The sequence below is a fragment of the Leiobunum rupestre genome, chromosome 7, assembly GCF_980474605.1.
Source record: "Leiobunum rupestre chromosome 7, qqLeiRupe1.1.hap1, whole genome shotgun sequence".
In the NCBI taxonomy this organism is placed as follows: Eukaryota; Metazoa; Arthropoda; class Arachnida; order Opiliones; family Sclerosomatidae; genus Leiobunum; species Leiobunum rupestre.
In genome coordinates, this window is record NC_143390.1 from 5,761,660 (window position 1) to 5,779,128 (window position 17,469).

At 33.8% G+C, this 17,469-nt stretch overlaps 1 protein-coding gene across 1 annotated transcript; it reads left to right on the forward strand.

Moving 5' to 3' along the window:
• Nucleotides 1-287: 287 nt before the first annotated feature.
• On the forward strand, nucleotides 288-15,030 carry ND-39 (NADH:ubiquinone oxidoreductase subunit 39). Its single transcript, XM_090154480.1, has 10 exons — nucleotides 288-398; nucleotides 8,766-8,960; nucleotides 9,766-9,863; nucleotides 11,624-11,715; nucleotides 11,774-11,936; nucleotides 11,997-12,105; nucleotides 12,892-13,039; nucleotides 13,900-14,010; nucleotides 14,274-14,343; nucleotides 14,767-15,030. Exons 1-10 carry the CDS (start codon nucleotides 299-301, stop codon nucleotides 14,944-14,946), a joined length of 1,266 nt encoding a protein of 421 aa, XP_090010606.1. The 5' UTR covers nucleotides 288-298; the 3' UTR covers nucleotides 14,947-15,030.
• Nucleotides 15,031-17,469: the final 2,439 nt, after the last annotated feature.

Sequence of the window (17,469 nt, forward strand, 5' to 3'; positions counted from 1 at the left end):
TGTACACATATTAATTTTCTTCGCCACAACGCGACAATGTTCCGAGAACGATCGAATCTCCATGAGTCAAATTGAAAACGCTAAATCGCTATAGGTTTTTAAAAACATAGACAAAAATATTGTAGTAAACGTCTTTTTTTCCGGTTTGTATACATCGATTTTCTATTTGTTTAATAAATAAAATATCACTTACGCTTTAAATTCGATTGGTGTCTAAGGTCTTGAGCACACACCATTAAATGCTATTTTGTTAGCCTATAGAGTCGTGATTGGGGGAGTCTGCGGAATCAAATTTCGAATGAAAATAGCCAACCCCTTAAGTATGGCGGCCGTCGTTCGTCCTAGCTATATTTCTTCATTTTTTAAAGGTAACATCGGCTTCAATTCTAGATCACTCAGTAAGTTTATTTTACCAGTTTTAAATTAACTAATTAACAGTGGGAAGTCTGTATTCATGCTATTGTCGACGGTCTTAAATCTTATAAATAGAAGCGCCCCTCTCTCTAGGGGTCAAATCATTTTTATAAGTTAATATTCATCAGTGACGATTGCTTAGTGGCCACATAGCAATAATAATATCATAAGTTGGTCCCTTATATTTCTTAGTATGGCTATATGGAAATGGTTAACCAATAGTCACGGAGTGACATGCTCTACATCATGACAGGAAATCACCATGGTGTATTAGAGTCAGCTATTGATTCTCCCAGATGGCTCGCCACCTTGCTGTGTACACATGTGCGAGCCATCAACAATGATTTACAAAAAGTTAAAATTTCTTGTCGTTATTGAAGGCATCATATGCTTTTCAAAAGTCTGATAAAAACTTGGTTCTAGGCAGTCCTTGTTGCATGTTGAAATGTTGAGCAAATACCTCAAAGCACAATGTTAACTGATTTAATAAATATTAAAATATGGCAGTATATACAGGTAGTAACTAATTACAAAAACCACTAATAACAATAAGGCATAGCCTATTCATTGAAGAGCTTTGCCTGGACTGGCAGATTAGTAGGCCTCAGGGTTGGTTGATTGGATAATTATCATAGATAATTATCGAATGAAAAAATCATGATAATTATCAAATTTAAAATTAAATGAAGTTGGCGACACATGTTGAGCTGGATTTTGTAGTAAGAGTTTCATTTCAAAGCAATACTTACAGGTTGTAAGCAGTATTTGTATTTACAACTATCCAAATTGAATATTATAAAATTTTAAGTTGTTTGCTTTGTAATTAGTCTCATTTCGGAGTGAGGGATAAGAGTTCAAAGTGTCATTTTTATTTATAAGGAGAAACAAAAGTATCGTTTAACTCCACATAGAAATTGCCCCTTACCAAAAAATAAGTTGGATTTCAGTTGGTATTTAGTTTGTATACACATTATTAGTTGATATTAACTTGGTATTAAGTAAGCTCAAGTTGTCAGGATATTTCAAGTTACTAGTTGAAGGGGTAATAAGTTGTTATTCAGTTGGTAGGAAAATACTTCTTTTGCTAAGTTTGTAATTAGTTGGTTTTTAGTAGTCTGGAAGTTACATATTATTTTTAATTTGGTTTTAAGTAGTTAAATGTAAATGTTAATTCTGGTTTAGTTGGAAATAAGTTGATTAATAAAGACGATTTAGGTTATTTTTTAGTAGGCATTTGTCCCAAATACAAACTGAAAACCAAGTTGAAATACAAGTTGTCGTAAGTAGATTTTAGCCAACTTATTTTTTGGTAAGGGTAATAAGTTGTTATTCAGTTGGTAGGAAAATACTTATTTTGCTAAGTTTGTAATTAGTTGGTTTTTAGTAGTCAGGAAGTTACATATTATTTTTAAGTTGGTTTTAAGTAGTTAAATGTAAATGTTGATTCTGGTTTAGTTGGAAATAAGTTGATTAATAAAGACGGTTAAAGTTATTTTTTAGTAGGCATTTGTCCCAAATACAAACTGAAAACCAAGTTGAAATACAAGTTGTCGTAAGTGGTTTTTAGCCAACTTATTTTTTGGTAAGGGTGGCAACTCACATCCAACAATTTTGTATGGTTAAAAAGGAGCAGCTTTGTTATTTTTGAAGAAATCAGATAATTATTATATAAATTGGATTTTTTGATTTTTTTCTGAAAAAATTCGATTTTTTTGCCAACCCTGGTTCACTAGGTCTTGACTACAAAGCACAAAATGCACATGGTTCACAAACACAGTTTCCTCCTTCAAACTGCTTGGCTAAAGAGCACAAAAAACACACCATTGATTTCGCTTAATGGAGGCAACTTAAAACCAACTCTGACTTCACTTAATGGAGGCAACTTAAACACACAACTTAGAGGCAACTTGAAACCAACTTAATAATAAAATTAATTTTCTGACTACTAGAAACCAATAAAATACCAATTAAAAAAATTAGTATTTTCCAGCCAACTTAAAACCACCTTAAAACCAACTTATAACGCCTTTAATTAGTTTCTTGAAATATGCTGGAAACTTGAGCCTAATCGAAACCAACTTAATATCAACTAAAATGTGTAAACCAACTTAATATCAACTAAAAACCAACTTATTTTTTGGTAAGGGGTGTGTAACTGCTAGGAAAAAGCACAAATTTACGTGGATACCATAAATCTGACAATTTCGACGAAGCCACCTAGGCTTATCACTCTAGATCGTAGGAAAGAGTCAAAGTACTTATTTCATATCGTTTGAAGAAAGTTAAGAAGACGCTAACTTAATAATCTCCTATGAGATTAAGATTTCGCAAATGATAAGAAAATACTTGTGTCTAGGTCGGTTGAAGTAAGCTCATAGTTTCCAATAGAAAACATGGTGGACCTCATGGTTTTCAATGAAAAACATGATGGACCTTGTGGTTTTCAATGATGGCTAAATTCTTTTTCGAAAAATAAAATAACTTGATATCTAAATCCAACATATGTTCCTGTAGATACTCCAACACATCTGATTTTGATTGTAGAGTTTTCCCCCCAAATGGACCTCTATAGAAAATATCAACATCTTCCTTTGTCTCTAGTCATTGGGTAATTTTTCTTGAAGTACATTTTTCTGTTGAATATGGTCTTTATTTGCTTCTTCGGATTCATCCTCGGTTTCAGATTGACTAAGCTCTAATATAACTTCATCAGGAGCTTCTCCCTCTCCTTGAGATATTTCCCTGATAATACGTTGTATATCGAAAAAAATTTCATTGGAGCGTGATGCTGGCCATTATGGGAACTGTACAGTACCATCTTCTCGCTTCTTAACTGTGCCAGATTCCTGAATATGACTGATTCCAATCATTTCTTCATCAAATGTCTTATGTTTTGTACCACTGACTATTCTATCTTCTGGATCCCATATACGATAGGCCTTGGTATGAAAAGAGTGACAAATAAGAACTCCCAATTTAGCTCTACATGGTAATTTGTTTTTCCTTAGCTGCTTTGGAATATGTGCCAAAGATAGACATCCTATGCGCCTTAGATGCCTTACGCTAGGCTTCTTTCCTGTCCAGCGTTCCAAAGGTACTTGATTTTTCAATTCAGAATGTTTCATTCTATTTTTCAAGTATGAAGCTGTATTTACTAGTTCTGCCGAAAGACATGGTGGTAAACCCATTTCTGATCGGTTGGTCCTAACCATTTCCATTAAAGTCCTATTAATTCTTTCTGCTACTCCGTTAATCTGAGGTGAATAAGTTACAAAAATCTTCAAAATACCCAGCACAATATTCCATACCATTGTCTGTCAAAACATTTAAATACACCATTCTTATTCTTCATTATAGAAGAATTGATCTATTTTTATATAGACAGAATGTTTATATTTCGTCGATTTTTACCTTCGCTCCCGTTGCAGCTATAGGATAAGAACCTGGCCCCTCCCCTTAAAATAAATCAATTCCAGGCGGCGCATTATTGGCTCCCTAAATACTGCGTCCTCTTGACGCGATTGACATTCACGTGAGGGACGCGTTAAATAAGAACGCCGCCTTTTACATTTCCTCCCCCATCAGTTGATTCCCCAGGTTCATGATGTGTCGCGACTGACTGAATATAAACATTTTCTCTATATATAAATAGATCAATTCTTGGAGCCTCCTAACCCCAGATATAAAATGAATAGCCTCTACTTTGAATGTAATTACGATTTCTTGGATATGGCTGTTGGGTGCTTTTACTAATTTTGCAGGATATGCAGATATCTAAATTTCCTTTAACATCTTCCAACCCATTTAAAATCTCATTTGCCGCCATATATTTCAGATTATTTTCATTGATATACCTATAATCTACGGTGCCACAGTTCAATATTTTTGCGGGTGTTCTTTATTGAAGTTTCATAAGACTCTACAGTTTTTCCATTAGAATTGTCATCGTATATGACTTTCCCATCAAGGACATGTAAATTATGAGATAATTTTGCTCGAAAAGCAAACTCTCCTTACGGAAAATATACTATGAATGTTGACTTCTTCATTACGCCTTTAAATCCTGTTTCATCAATCAATTTGCCTGAAATCAGATTTCATCTCATACTTGGAGTATGAATCACATAATTTAAACAAAAACGCTGCTTATAACCTTGATTGACCATCTCAATCCAAATATCTCAGAAACCCTCGGAATTGATCTTCCCAACTCCTATTTTCACATCATCTTTTTCTGATGCTGTAAGCGTACTAAACTCTCGTCTTTTACAGAAGTGATGGGTCACTCATGAGTCGATTATCCATTGGTCTGTGACATTTGATGTACAAAAAACTATTGCCAAAAAACCCGTCTTGAAGTTTAGTCATTTGGCCTACCTTAAAGGGGCTCCAAAGTTCGGTGGCAAAACGTGTGTAAAGTCAGTAAAGTGCGAAATTTACGGTTGACTCTGCCCGCCTCTGCCAAGGCCGAGTGAGGGGTTGGGGGGGGGGGGGAAGAAAAGCATGCTCAATTTTCTTTTTTTGCCACCGAACTTTGGAGCCCCTTTAACTTTGACCTCGGCTTCGATTACCTCTTTGCAAACTTCTTCCCTGCCCAGGTTTGCAATGTTTTGCCTTATGTCTTTTATGAACGCAATTAAAGCATATTCCAGGAAATGTATATTCTTGATTCATCAGTGAATTATCTCTGTCTACTCTTCTCTCTTGAAAAATTCGACTTATGTACCGCTAGTGCATTGCTCTAGAAATTATGAACACCGTTTCTCCTTAACATTCCATATTCTGTTATTAGAATAGAATGTTCTTGACAGTTTCTGATGAGAAACGTGAATTTGAAAGTTGATATATTTGCTGGCAACGATCCAATAAGTTGATAGGCGACTCCATCATCAAATCTGCTTATACGGAAGGGATCTACATCGATGTTTGCCTCAGCATCAGCTTTTACCACTTCTTATGAGGAGGGTATCTGGATGCATGATAATGGTGCAAAACACCATTTTACGTACCATAAAGAGTGGCTGTATAACTATCAAGAAATAAGTGCACCCATTGATATAGCTCAGGGTGTAGCACAAGCCGTAGGAGTCGGAGATGTAGCGTTAATGATTCGATGCAAGGAGCAAGAACATTTAAATTTATCTACGAGAAGTTATTTATGTGCCCAACTATAAGTTAAATTTATTTGCAGCAAGAAGGATCGACCCAATTAGGTTATAAGGCCATAATTCAGATGTGAAATGTGAAGATATATAGCTCCAATGGGGAAGATATAATGTTAGCGCAACCGAAAGAAAGTAACTTATGTATAATAGATGGCTACGTATGAACAGATGTCGAGAGTATACCAGTACAAGAGACGCATATAAGTTTATCATCTGAAATGCTATGGCATAATCAACTTGGACACCCAAGTGTTGGAAAACTCATGGAATTATCAAAGAAGAGGTTAGTAAATGGCATGCCACATTTAAATATATCAGCAATAGAATCCTGCACGCCATGTGAATTGTCGAAGGCCACCAAGTTTCATTGTTTCAGCTTGTTTAAATTCTAGGTTATATTAAATTCTTTTCTCAAAACAGCAATTCTTGCTTGTGACTTGGGTTCAAATACATCTTGAATAGCGCCTTCCATATGTCTGCAATGTCTGTTTTCGTCAATTATACTTCTTAGATCTTCTGTAATACGTAATGCCATTATTGAATATGCCTTGGCTTCTCTTTCTCCTTCCATAGTTATAGCTGGAATTTAACTTAGTCATATGAGCCACTAATGAAATGCTTTCAGCTATCTTTTATCTTGACTTACCACCCTCAACTCCGTAGGTTTGAAGATATCATTCGAAGAAACTTCAGCTTACTTCAGATTGACCAAGAAACTAAAGCTCACTACTAGATTGCTAGGAATTCAAAGGCCCCCTGAAACTGCATTGTGGGGTCTGTGGGGGTCCTATTTGTGACACTGGCAACCATTAGATATTTAATTTGATGATTAATTTTCTTACCAAAATTAGTAGAACTAAAAAAGTTAGAAAGGCCATCAAAAATAAACAGTGACAAATGGAATATTGTATCTAAATAAAGTTGCAATTATTTAGGTTTGAGTAATATTGTGACCAGGCTTACTGGGTAAGCAGCCAAGAGTTTGGGGACCTGGCACCAACGGAGGGAAACTTATACTGAGTTAATTGTGAATTTCTTTTCTTGTGAGCCTGCCGCGTAGGCATGATTTCTCAATTTTTTTCAAATTTAAATGCTTATAGCATGTTTCTTAATATCAATAGAGACAAAATTGTAATTGTTATTTTAATAAATTTTTCTGAGGCTGTAGTTTTCCTTTGTTTTTACAATTTTGTTCGAACAGGGGTGCCAAAATTAATATTGAATCTACACTATTTAAAAAAATGTGAAATCTAGTAAAGCTAGGGGGCCAGATGGCCTATCCTGTATCCTCATTAAGAGTTTAGCTGGCGTTTTGGCGTCAATCTTAACCAAAATAATTAACCTATCGTTCGCAAATTTAATTCAATGTGGAAAATGGCCAGTATTATACCATTTTTTAAATCAGGTGATCCATTTGACCCCTCAAACTATCGAGGAATCTCTATCTTACAAGCTCTATCTAAGGTTCCTGAAAAATTTGCCTGTGAACAACTGTTAGAATTTATTACCCAAAAAAATATACTGTCGCCAAATCAGTCTGGGTTTAGGCCAGGGTACTCTACCATAGACTGTGCAACGAACTTACATCAATCGATAGTCGGGGAGCTTGAAAATAATAAGATTGTTGGAGTTGTTTTTCTAGACCTATCTAAAGCATTTGATAGGGTCGACCATAATTTATTAATTAGAACTCTGAGAAACTGTGGTATTAGTAATGAGGCCGCAAATTGGTTTGACTCTTACTTAAAGGACCGCACTCAAACTGTGTTAATACAGGGTGCTAATTCGACGTCAGGCAAAATTACTTCGGGGTTCCCCAAGGGAGTATTCTTGGGCCCATTTTGTTTAATATTTATATTAGCGATAATTATAAATGCCTGAAAATATCTCGATCGTTCGATTATGCTGATGATAATTCATTATTGGACGCTAATACTGATGTAACTAGAATGACTGAACTTTTAGAAAGTACCGACCTAGATTGGTTAACTTTGAAACAGTATTACTATTTGTCTTTGTTACTTTTGATGTACCGTGCATACCATGGAAAAGCCCCGGAATATATCAATAATATGTTTGAGCATAATCTTCATGGTTATAGCACCCGAGGAAGTATTAATAACTTTGCAGTGTCTATTAAGCGTAACAAATTTAGTAATCAAAATCTAAAAATAATAGACGTGGAAGTATGGAACAATTTGTCTAATGAGCTTAAAACAAATATGTCTTACTCTACTTTTAAATCTAAATGTAGAGAAATTGTATCAAAAATCAATGACTAGCCATAAGGTATGGTGTGTATAGTTGTAGGATTTTAATGTAAATTTCTTTTTTTTATTTGGTTTTAATTTAATTGTGGATGTGGTGTGGACTCCCTTGTAAAACAAAATTTCTGAATGGGAATATCCAATTAAAGCTTTATTATTATTATTATTATTATTATTATGGATATTATGTAATAAATTATTGACAAAATTGATTGTTAAGGTTGGTATGTGTTGTTTTAATTTTGTTGGCTACGTTGACCCATTGGTGTTTGTGGGGTGTTGATGAAACATTTTTAGTAAAATTACAGAAAACATGTTTTTAAAACGTCATTTTTGCTTAAATTGTATCCCTCAAAAATTAAACATTGCTTTGAAATTTAAACTGCAGAGTGAAAAAAAAGTAAAATTTATGAAAGATGAAAATATTTTATTTAACTAAATTGTTTAAAAATAGTGGTGGTGGTGTGGAAAAATAGCTAGTTTCACAGTATGATATTGAGCAACTGTTGAGTCTATTTCAAAGCAATAAAACACTATAAATAAAAATACACGATAAAGTAATTGGCTTTAAACATTTCAGAGGCTCATAAGTAGATTCTTGAACACTCGGGTTGGGAAGAGCAATTTATGTTGGCTAAGAAATTTACAATGAAATATAGTTAAACCCAACTGGATTGGTTTCTTAACATCTGCAAGATTGATAATCTGTGATGGAAAAATATGCAATTTTATTTCACTTTAACAGTTGCCAAATTTGCTTGGTTAAGCGTTTTAAACATTGGTCTAATAAACACAGTAAGAGCTAATCATTTCTTTTTACAGGTATGCCAGCCATTGTTTTTCAGATTAAGGTTATGTTTTCATCAGTTAATTACATGAAAATTTAGTGGATGTTTTTGTTTTTTGTACTTTGTCTTAGGGAACTATGAAGCTGTGTTTTTCCTAAATGTTCATGGTGAATCGAGTCGTCTCTATAGTACTGCTAAAGATGTATCCGTAAATCGACAATCCTCATTGAAAAAGGGAACAGGTGGTAGATCATCTTTCAGTGGAGTAGTTGCCACTGTTTTCGGAGCTAGTGGATTTTTAGGACGTCATGTTGTTAATAAACTAGGTATCAATAGCATAAATATTGTTTGTTCAATTTTCAGACCTTATTCGTTAGTCCCTACTTCTTTAAAATTTTGCTTAGCAGTGAACTAGTTGATTTGCAGAAAAGTGGGCGTGCCCGGAATGTTTCTATCTGCAGTAGTGTAACTGTAACATAGGCCATTTAATGCAATGATGTGTCGAAATGAAGTTAATAATAATAATAAGCTAGGCTAATTCCCAAGGCATAACCTTAGGCCTAAGTCATCGAGTGACGTTTAAAACCAATAATTTGTAATAGGCTTGTAATCATAAATAACTCGCTTCAGTTTTTTCTTTTGGTGAAGAGGGAAATATAGCCATGTCAAAATTCTGCCAGGGTTGTCTTGATTTAAATGATTAAAAAAATCATGGATTTACATCAAATCAGCTATATACTTCAATGTATTTATGAAAATGTATGAATGTAGGTTCTCTAGAAATGCCAATTTAACTCAATTAAATTGACTTTTTATTATAATAATTAAAAATTTAAGATTACGTTATTATTATTAATGATTTTGAAAAAAACGCCATTAAACTAACTGGTAAAAAAAGGGCCATACATAGCTACAAAATAATAAAATTGGCTGTTTCTAATTAAAGAATATTTAAGTAGGTATTTGATATTAAAAAATGGGGAATAGATCTTTGCAAAGTTTCAAAAAGTCCATCATAGTACTGAAAAAATATAAGAAGTTAATATTAACAGAAAGGCAATACATAGCTTTGAGGAGTTGGGAGTAGTGAAATATAACATAAGGTCGCACCACTTATAATTTTCTTTTTAGGTAAGGTTGGAAGTCAAATTATTATACCTTACAGAGGCGATCATTATGAAGTTCTGCGCCTTAAATTGTGTGGTGACTTGGGTCAAATACTCTATCAAGTGTGTATTCTTTTTGCTACCAAATCGGGGTTGAATCCAATTAAACAACAAAATAATTTTTTTGGGTATCGCTAACTACAAAAAATCCACTATAAAACCACCTTTAAAATTATTTTTCAATTTGCATATTGAATTGAATTTTTCCTTCCCCTTCCTTATCCCACTGTTGATAGCAAAAGTCACACTGTAACTCTGGCTTAGAAGCACTCAAGGTTATTGTACTTGCACACAATTTTAACACAGAAATCTCAGTTTTTGCATAAAATAATGCCTATGGTAAAATTAAAGTAAACTCTAATGAGGTAGCATTGACATCGTTGCGTCGAAGAGTATGACCGTTTCAGAAAAATATATTAAAAATAAGATACCGAATTAACTTATATTAGCACACTGGTTATTTTAAACCTTGCTGAATTGGCCTGTAAATATGGCCAAATTGTCCGTTACGTTATTTATTAGTTTTCATGGCACTTAAGAAGTGTTTAATTTATTTGAAAGTTGTAACCCAGAATAAGGTGATCACTGAAATTGTAAAGTTTTAAATCTTAACAGACTGATTCTGTTGCACATTGGGTCTGTGATATGTGCAGAATAATTACAAAGCTGTAACAATTTACTTCTTTTTCTTGTAAAATTTTAAGTGAAGTGTATTGGGCTAAGAATTTTTTTATAGCTAACTTAATTTTTTAAATACAAATGCAGCTATAAACACTATAAATATTGAACGCTTGATTGCAAGCTCAAAATAATCAAGAACACGTTTAGACTTGTTTTCTTGGCTACAGTAATGGGTCCTAATTGGTATAATTATTTTTATTTCTATGGTAGTTCCAAATTCAGTACTATTTTAGTTTTAAAATTTATTCCTTTAAAGGAAAAGTCCAGGTTTGGTAAAACTTGTTTCTATTTGAAAGAGCATGTTTAAATAAACTCAAAAATATCAGTCGTAAAATTTTATCTTTTTTTAATGACGAGAAATTAATTTTTAAACGAGCGAAATTTACCGCCAAGCGATCCGCCATTTTTTGTTTCAGGGTGAAGTTTTAGGACTTTAATCACGAGCTGTTCGCGCTATAACAGGCTTTAACAGCGCTCTGTCCCTTACCAAAAAATAAGTTGGATTTCAGTTTGTATTTAGTTTGTATACACATTATTAGTTGATATTGAGTCGGTATTAAGTAGGCTCAAGTTGTCAGCATATTTCAAGTTAATATTAAAGGGGTAATAAGTTGTTATTCAGTTGGTAGGAAAATACTGCTTTTGCTAAGTTTATAATTAGTTGGTTTTTAGTAGTCAGGAAATTACATAATATTTTTAAGTTGGTTTTTAGATGTTTCCCTAATAGGATTTAAGTTGCTTTTAAGTAGTTAAATGTAAATGTTGATTTTGGTTTAGTTGGAAATAAGTTGATTAATAAAGAGGATTTAAGTTATTTTTAAGTCGGCATTTGTCCCTAATACCAACTGAAAACCAAGTTGAAATACTAGTTGTCCTAAGTGGTTTTTAGCCAACTTATTTTTTGTTAAGGGGTTCCCCGCGTGCGGTCTGAGGAGTGGAGGCGAAAAAAATGGCAGCTCGCTTGGCAGTAAATTTCGCTCGTTTAAAAATTAATTTCTCATCATTAAAAAAAGATACAATTTTACGACTGATATTTTTTAGTATATTTAAACAAGATCTTTCAAATAGACCCAAGTTTTACCCAACCTGGACTTTTCCTTTAATTAACTTTTTTTTGTAATGTCTATTTTTAAATTTTTAAGCCATTTAACCTGAAAGATGAAGATTCTATTTATAAGTCTATGAAATATTCTAACGTTGTTATAAATTTAATTGGTCGTGACTTTGAAACTAGGTGAGTTTATTTTGTTCTTGAGTTAGAAAGGTGGTTATAAGTTGGTTTTTCATTTCAGTAATTTTTCTTTTGATGATGTTCATGTTAAAGGAGCCAGAGCTATAGCAAGAATAGCCCGCGAATGTGGTGTAGAAAGATTAGTTCATCTTTCATCACTCAATGTTGCTGAAAATCCTAAGCCAATTATTTTCAGAGGAGGATCAAAGTTTCTGAAGTCGAAGGTAAAATATTATTTTTTATCTTTCTTTACATTGCTATAGTTATTCAAGAATATGTTACAGTTTCATGGAGAAAATGCTGTAATAGAAGAATTTCCAGAAGCAGTTATATTTCGACCATCTGATATATGGGGTAGTGATGATCGTTTCATTCGATATTATGCTAGCTTGTGTATGTATTTCATTTTACACTATTTCTTTATCTAGTACCAAATTTCCATACGAAGAAATTTAAAAACCTTATACGAGATAGCTAAAAGCGCAGGTTCAAAATTCCTAAATAGATAATCTCTGACAAACAAATTCGAACTAAAATAATAAAAATAAAACTTGAATACCCTTACCAAAAAATAAGTTGGATTTCAGTTTGTATTTAGTTTGTATACACATTATTAGTTGATATTGAGTTGGTATTAAGTAGGCTCAAGTTGTCAGCATATTTCAAGTTACTATTAAAGGGGTAATAAGTTGTTATTCAGTTGGTAGGAAAATACTGCTTTTGCTAAGTTTATAATTAGTTGGTTTTTAGTAGTCAGGAAATTACATAATATTTTTAAGTTGCTTTTAAGTAGTTAAATGTAAATGTTGATTCTGGTTTAGTTGATTAATAAAGAGGATTTAAGTTATTTTTAAGTAGGCATTTGTCCCAAATACAAACTGAAAACCAAGTTGTCCTAAGTGGTTTTTAGCCAACTTAATTTTTGGTAAGGGTATACTCTTGAGTTAATGCTTATTATGAGGCATTAATAAATTCTATCCATTAATAACTTATGATTAACACCCTTCATTTGTATGCAATTATAAGACAGGTTAAGAGAAACTAAAATTTTATAATTTATTATAACAAAAATGTAAATAAACTATGAAAATTCAAAAAAAGATAACCAATAAATTGCCATTTTGTACTTTACGTTCTTATTTTAATAATGAACCCATTTAATTACTGTATTTTTCTTAGGGCGGTTACATGGATTTAGCACCATGCCATTTTGGAACAAAGGTGAAGGTGTTATTAAGCAACCTGTTTATGTTACCGACGTAGCACAAGGAATTGTAAATTCAGTTTTTGATAAAAACTCACCTGGTCAAACATATGAAGCTGTTGGGTAGGTGTAAGATTGTCTTATTTTCTGAGAACTGGGCTTTATTGAAAATTACATCTAGATAATGTGATATTCATACTTCTCCTGAGAATCTTGTTCTTTCTCGCTTTATGCAGAGCTTGTTTAACCCCTCCATTGTACAGGCATACTATATTTTCCAACACAGCACCCAATATATACTACTTGAATGTTGTTTGTTTAATGTGCAGCACCTGCAAATGGGGTGGGGGCGGTGCTTAGCACTCACGCCTTGCAACAAGAGATTGGTTTGATCCCAGCTTGTGGCACCACTGGGTGAAAACATGGAAACCCTCCTTCTGCGTTGAGTTTGAAAGTTCTCTCCCTTCTGGTTAGAGGGATTTTCCCCTTTCCATAAAAATTTGTAGAGGTTAACAGTAATAGTAAGTGTATGGATCTGAAGGGCTTGCCACCACCCTCCTACGCTTTTTAACCTGGGCACCGGTAATTGGCTTCACAAGGCTCTAGTTGACTTAGCCCTGTGTGGTTCCTTGGGTATTAGCTTAGATGATTATTATTATATATTGGAAATATTCTGCCTACCTTGAATGTAATTTCTAGATGGTATTCTGAAGGCTGTTGTTGATCAAGTTTCTAAGAATAATATTAACAATGATCAGCCAGGCTAATACCAACGCACTTCCATAGGCTCAGTCAGCCTGAAGCTTAGGTCCCAATATTAGACCATTAAACATGCTTTATATTTGACAACCATTTTATTAAGTATAAGTTTTATAACACAAGAGACAAGGGTGCTATAAAAATAAGACCATTAAAGAATTATAATTTTTTTATATCTACAGATATCATTTCTGAATGTATAATTTGAGTCATTTTTGTTTCAGGCCTTACCGCTATGAACTACCAGAAATAATTGACTGGTTTCATAGGGTCATGAGGAAAACTGATGAATGGGGATTCAAAAGGACAGAACTCAAGTTTACACCACTTTTCTTGTAACAATGCTTTTTTATTTATCTTGAATTTTACCACCTTAAAAGGTTTTACTTACATGGTCTTAATAACCAAGATACAAAAAGAAAATTAATTTACCAGTACTTGGAAACTTTTAACATATTCCAAAATCGTAAAATGTGTATTTGTGGAAAGTTGTGCAATTCCAAAAATTCACATTTTTACAGGAAATAATTAATTTTTAAACTAACATAATATAATCGTATTTTCTGTGTATAGAAATTTCAGATATATTTTTTTTTAGTTTGAAAACTTATTTGGCACAAAAAGCGTATGTTAAGTACCCAAAAGTGTCTTTCGAAAGACTAGAAAGGGTAAGTTGAAAAGATGTTTCCATAAAATATTACACGATTTCTTCTCCATCATCTTTAATTTTTACTAGTCTATGAATTGAAGCTAGAGTTGCAGAGACTTCCATATTTTCTACAGGGTTGCCACACTGCCAGGAAAAGTCAGGGAATTTAATTTCAGTTGCAAATTGGAAACATTTACTAAAATATAGTTTAAAAAATACACTATTTTGTCCCAAAATAAGTCAGGTAAAATCTTTGGCGATGGTCAGGGAATTTGAATAAAAAATCTGTGGTAACCTGGTTGCTAGCTGTGCGTTTAATATTTCAATGAAGCTCTGTTTCTTAAACGTACACTTGTACTTCATTCAATTTTATGGAAACGTCATTTGTTTGGAATATAAGCTTTAATTTAAAAATATCATTGACGAAATTTTTTATTTAAAGGAACACATAACAGATGTATTAACTCCAGGCTTACCAACTTTGGAAGATTTAGGGATAAATTTGACGCGCATGGAGGACAGAATGGCATTTGAGCTTAAACCATACAGAGCTCATGCATATTACAGAGAAGACTTTGGTGAATTTGAGGTCCCAGAACCGCCAAAACTCTCCACTGCTTGAGTGAAACTAAAGTTGAGATAATAGTACTGTAATATAGATAGTAGTTAAATTTGTACAAAGTTCATTAAATTCTTTATCCTCTAATTGGTGATATGTTGGTTCTGGTATGGTTAAGAAACTGAAATAATAGGGTCATTTTTACGATTGAGGCCAAGGGGTTGAAGTTCTGTGTTTATAAGTTTTCACCTGGTAACACTGAAAATTGCTGCAAAAATCCGCCCAATTGGGCTGTTGGGATATCAATAATAGAACTCGTTAAAATTAAAAAAGATCCTTACGGGATCGGGGGGAATAGGGGCCCCCTATGGGTGGGTAAACAAACTAAACATATATTAAAATACTGTATATATCGTAGCAATATATTTAAAAAACTGTTAATATATTCCGCAAATATCAAGATCCTTACGGGATTGGGGGGAATAGGGGCCCCCTATGGGTGGGTAAACATATACCGTGAAGTTAATATATATTTTGTACGTGTAAGTTGTTTATTAGAATATTGTAAATATATCGAATTATCGCGCTAAGCACTACGATAAATATCGTCATATAATGATATTTCGGAGAAATCAAGTATTTTAGGGGAAAATAAGTAGAATTTATTTCGTTGTAATGGCCTCAGTCCTCGGAACTATAGCGTCCTATGTCAGAGGCCATCCCAACGAAATATCTTTTCATTCCAACGAAATAAATTAGCATTGGCCTCTATTAAAGGACAATTAGCGTCCTATATGAGAGGCCAATAGCTAGATGTTACGTTGGAATGGCCTCAGTCATAGGACTGAGGCCGTCCTATGTGAGAGGCCATTACAAAATGTACTATATAAAAGGTACAATATATATAAGGTACTTTATATAAAAGGTCTAATAAACCTCCTTACGGGATCAAGGGTAAAAATTGGGGCTTTGGGTGGGTTATATATAAAAGGTACAATATATATAAGGTAATAGTGTTGGAAAGGCCTCTGTTATAGGACAATTAACGTCCTGTATGAGAGGCCAATAGCTAGATGTTACGTTGGAATGGCCTCTGTCATAGGACTGAGAGTGTCCTATGTGAGATTCCATTACAAAATGTACTATATAACCACGGTATGGTTAGGTTAGGTAATGGCCTCCAACCTAGGACGGTTAGCGTCCTAGGTTGGAGGCCATTAAAAAAATATTTTGTTGTAATGGCCTCTAATATAGGACGCTTACGTTTCCTACGTCTGAGGCCATTTCAACGAAACAGTTCTTTGAATTGGCCTCCGACCTCGGACTTCTAGCGTCCTAGGACGGAGGACAATTCAACCCAATGTCTTTGTAATGGCCTCCAACCTCGGACGTAAGCGTCCTAAAACAGAGGCCATTAAACGAAATACTTCTGTAACGACCTTTGACGTAGAACAGGAAGCGTCGTAGAACCAAGGCCGTTCCAACGAAAATGTTTATGTAATGCCCTTTCATAGAGAACACTTATTGTACTACGACGGAGGTCATTCCAACGACGAAATACCGTTGAAAGGGCCTCCAATATAGGAATGCTAATAGAACGGAGGCCATTATAATGAGAAAATACTTCAATTTAGTAGTTATAATATTCGTTCTTATGAGTGGTGCTAAGGGCTTAGCAACATTTTTAGGGACTCTCCTTAGGACCATTTTTATGACTGCCAGCTCTGCGCACTATAGATTAATTTTGTTAAATTGTCATTTCGATCAAGCGACGTACATGTGGTCAATTAGACTTGAGTTAGTATGTGATTTCGGGGTTAACCGAGGCCCATTTTACCGTATTACAAGTTTTGTTCATTTTCTTATTAAATGTATATTTCTGAAGTTAAATGAGCATTCATTTGGTAAATATTGGAATTTATTTGTTTTTTTCTTCATCAAATTTCGATCAAAATATTATAAAACAAAAAATAGGCTTTCCCGCGCCGAGGCGTTGATCTTATGGCGGGTCCCGGCGGGAATGACTATTGTTTTATTTTAATTTTAAAATAAAATGACAATTTCAACAAATTTGGTCGGCCACCGCTGCAAGTTTTGTTCTAAAATCTAAAATCGGCTCTTTTGGGTGGCTGTAAAAAAGTGCCTGGCAACACCGCAAAACCGCCAAATTGGCGGTTTTGCAGTGCTGCCAGGCACTTTTTTTACACACCATTTCAACCCCGTGGCCTCACTCGTAAGAAAGATCCAATAATAGTACTAAGGTACTTGCCAATACGCATACTAGTAATAAAAGTACAATTTTAATTAATTGTAAATTTGTTGTTAATTTCTTGGTACTACCTCTACTACCCAGTAGTAACTGTGCGAAAGTCATACTTTTCTTAGTATGGTCATGGCATGTGTAAATCCTCCCTTTACTATATCATACAATAAAATCTTATTCAACATTTTTCTTGGAACAATGTGAAAAGAGTCTTAAAACCTCTTGCAAGATTCCTATACATGTAGAGATGTAACTTTGAACACATGCTGATGAGTAAAAGATTTACCTTTTGTGTATTAGCCTAGCTGATTAATATAATATTT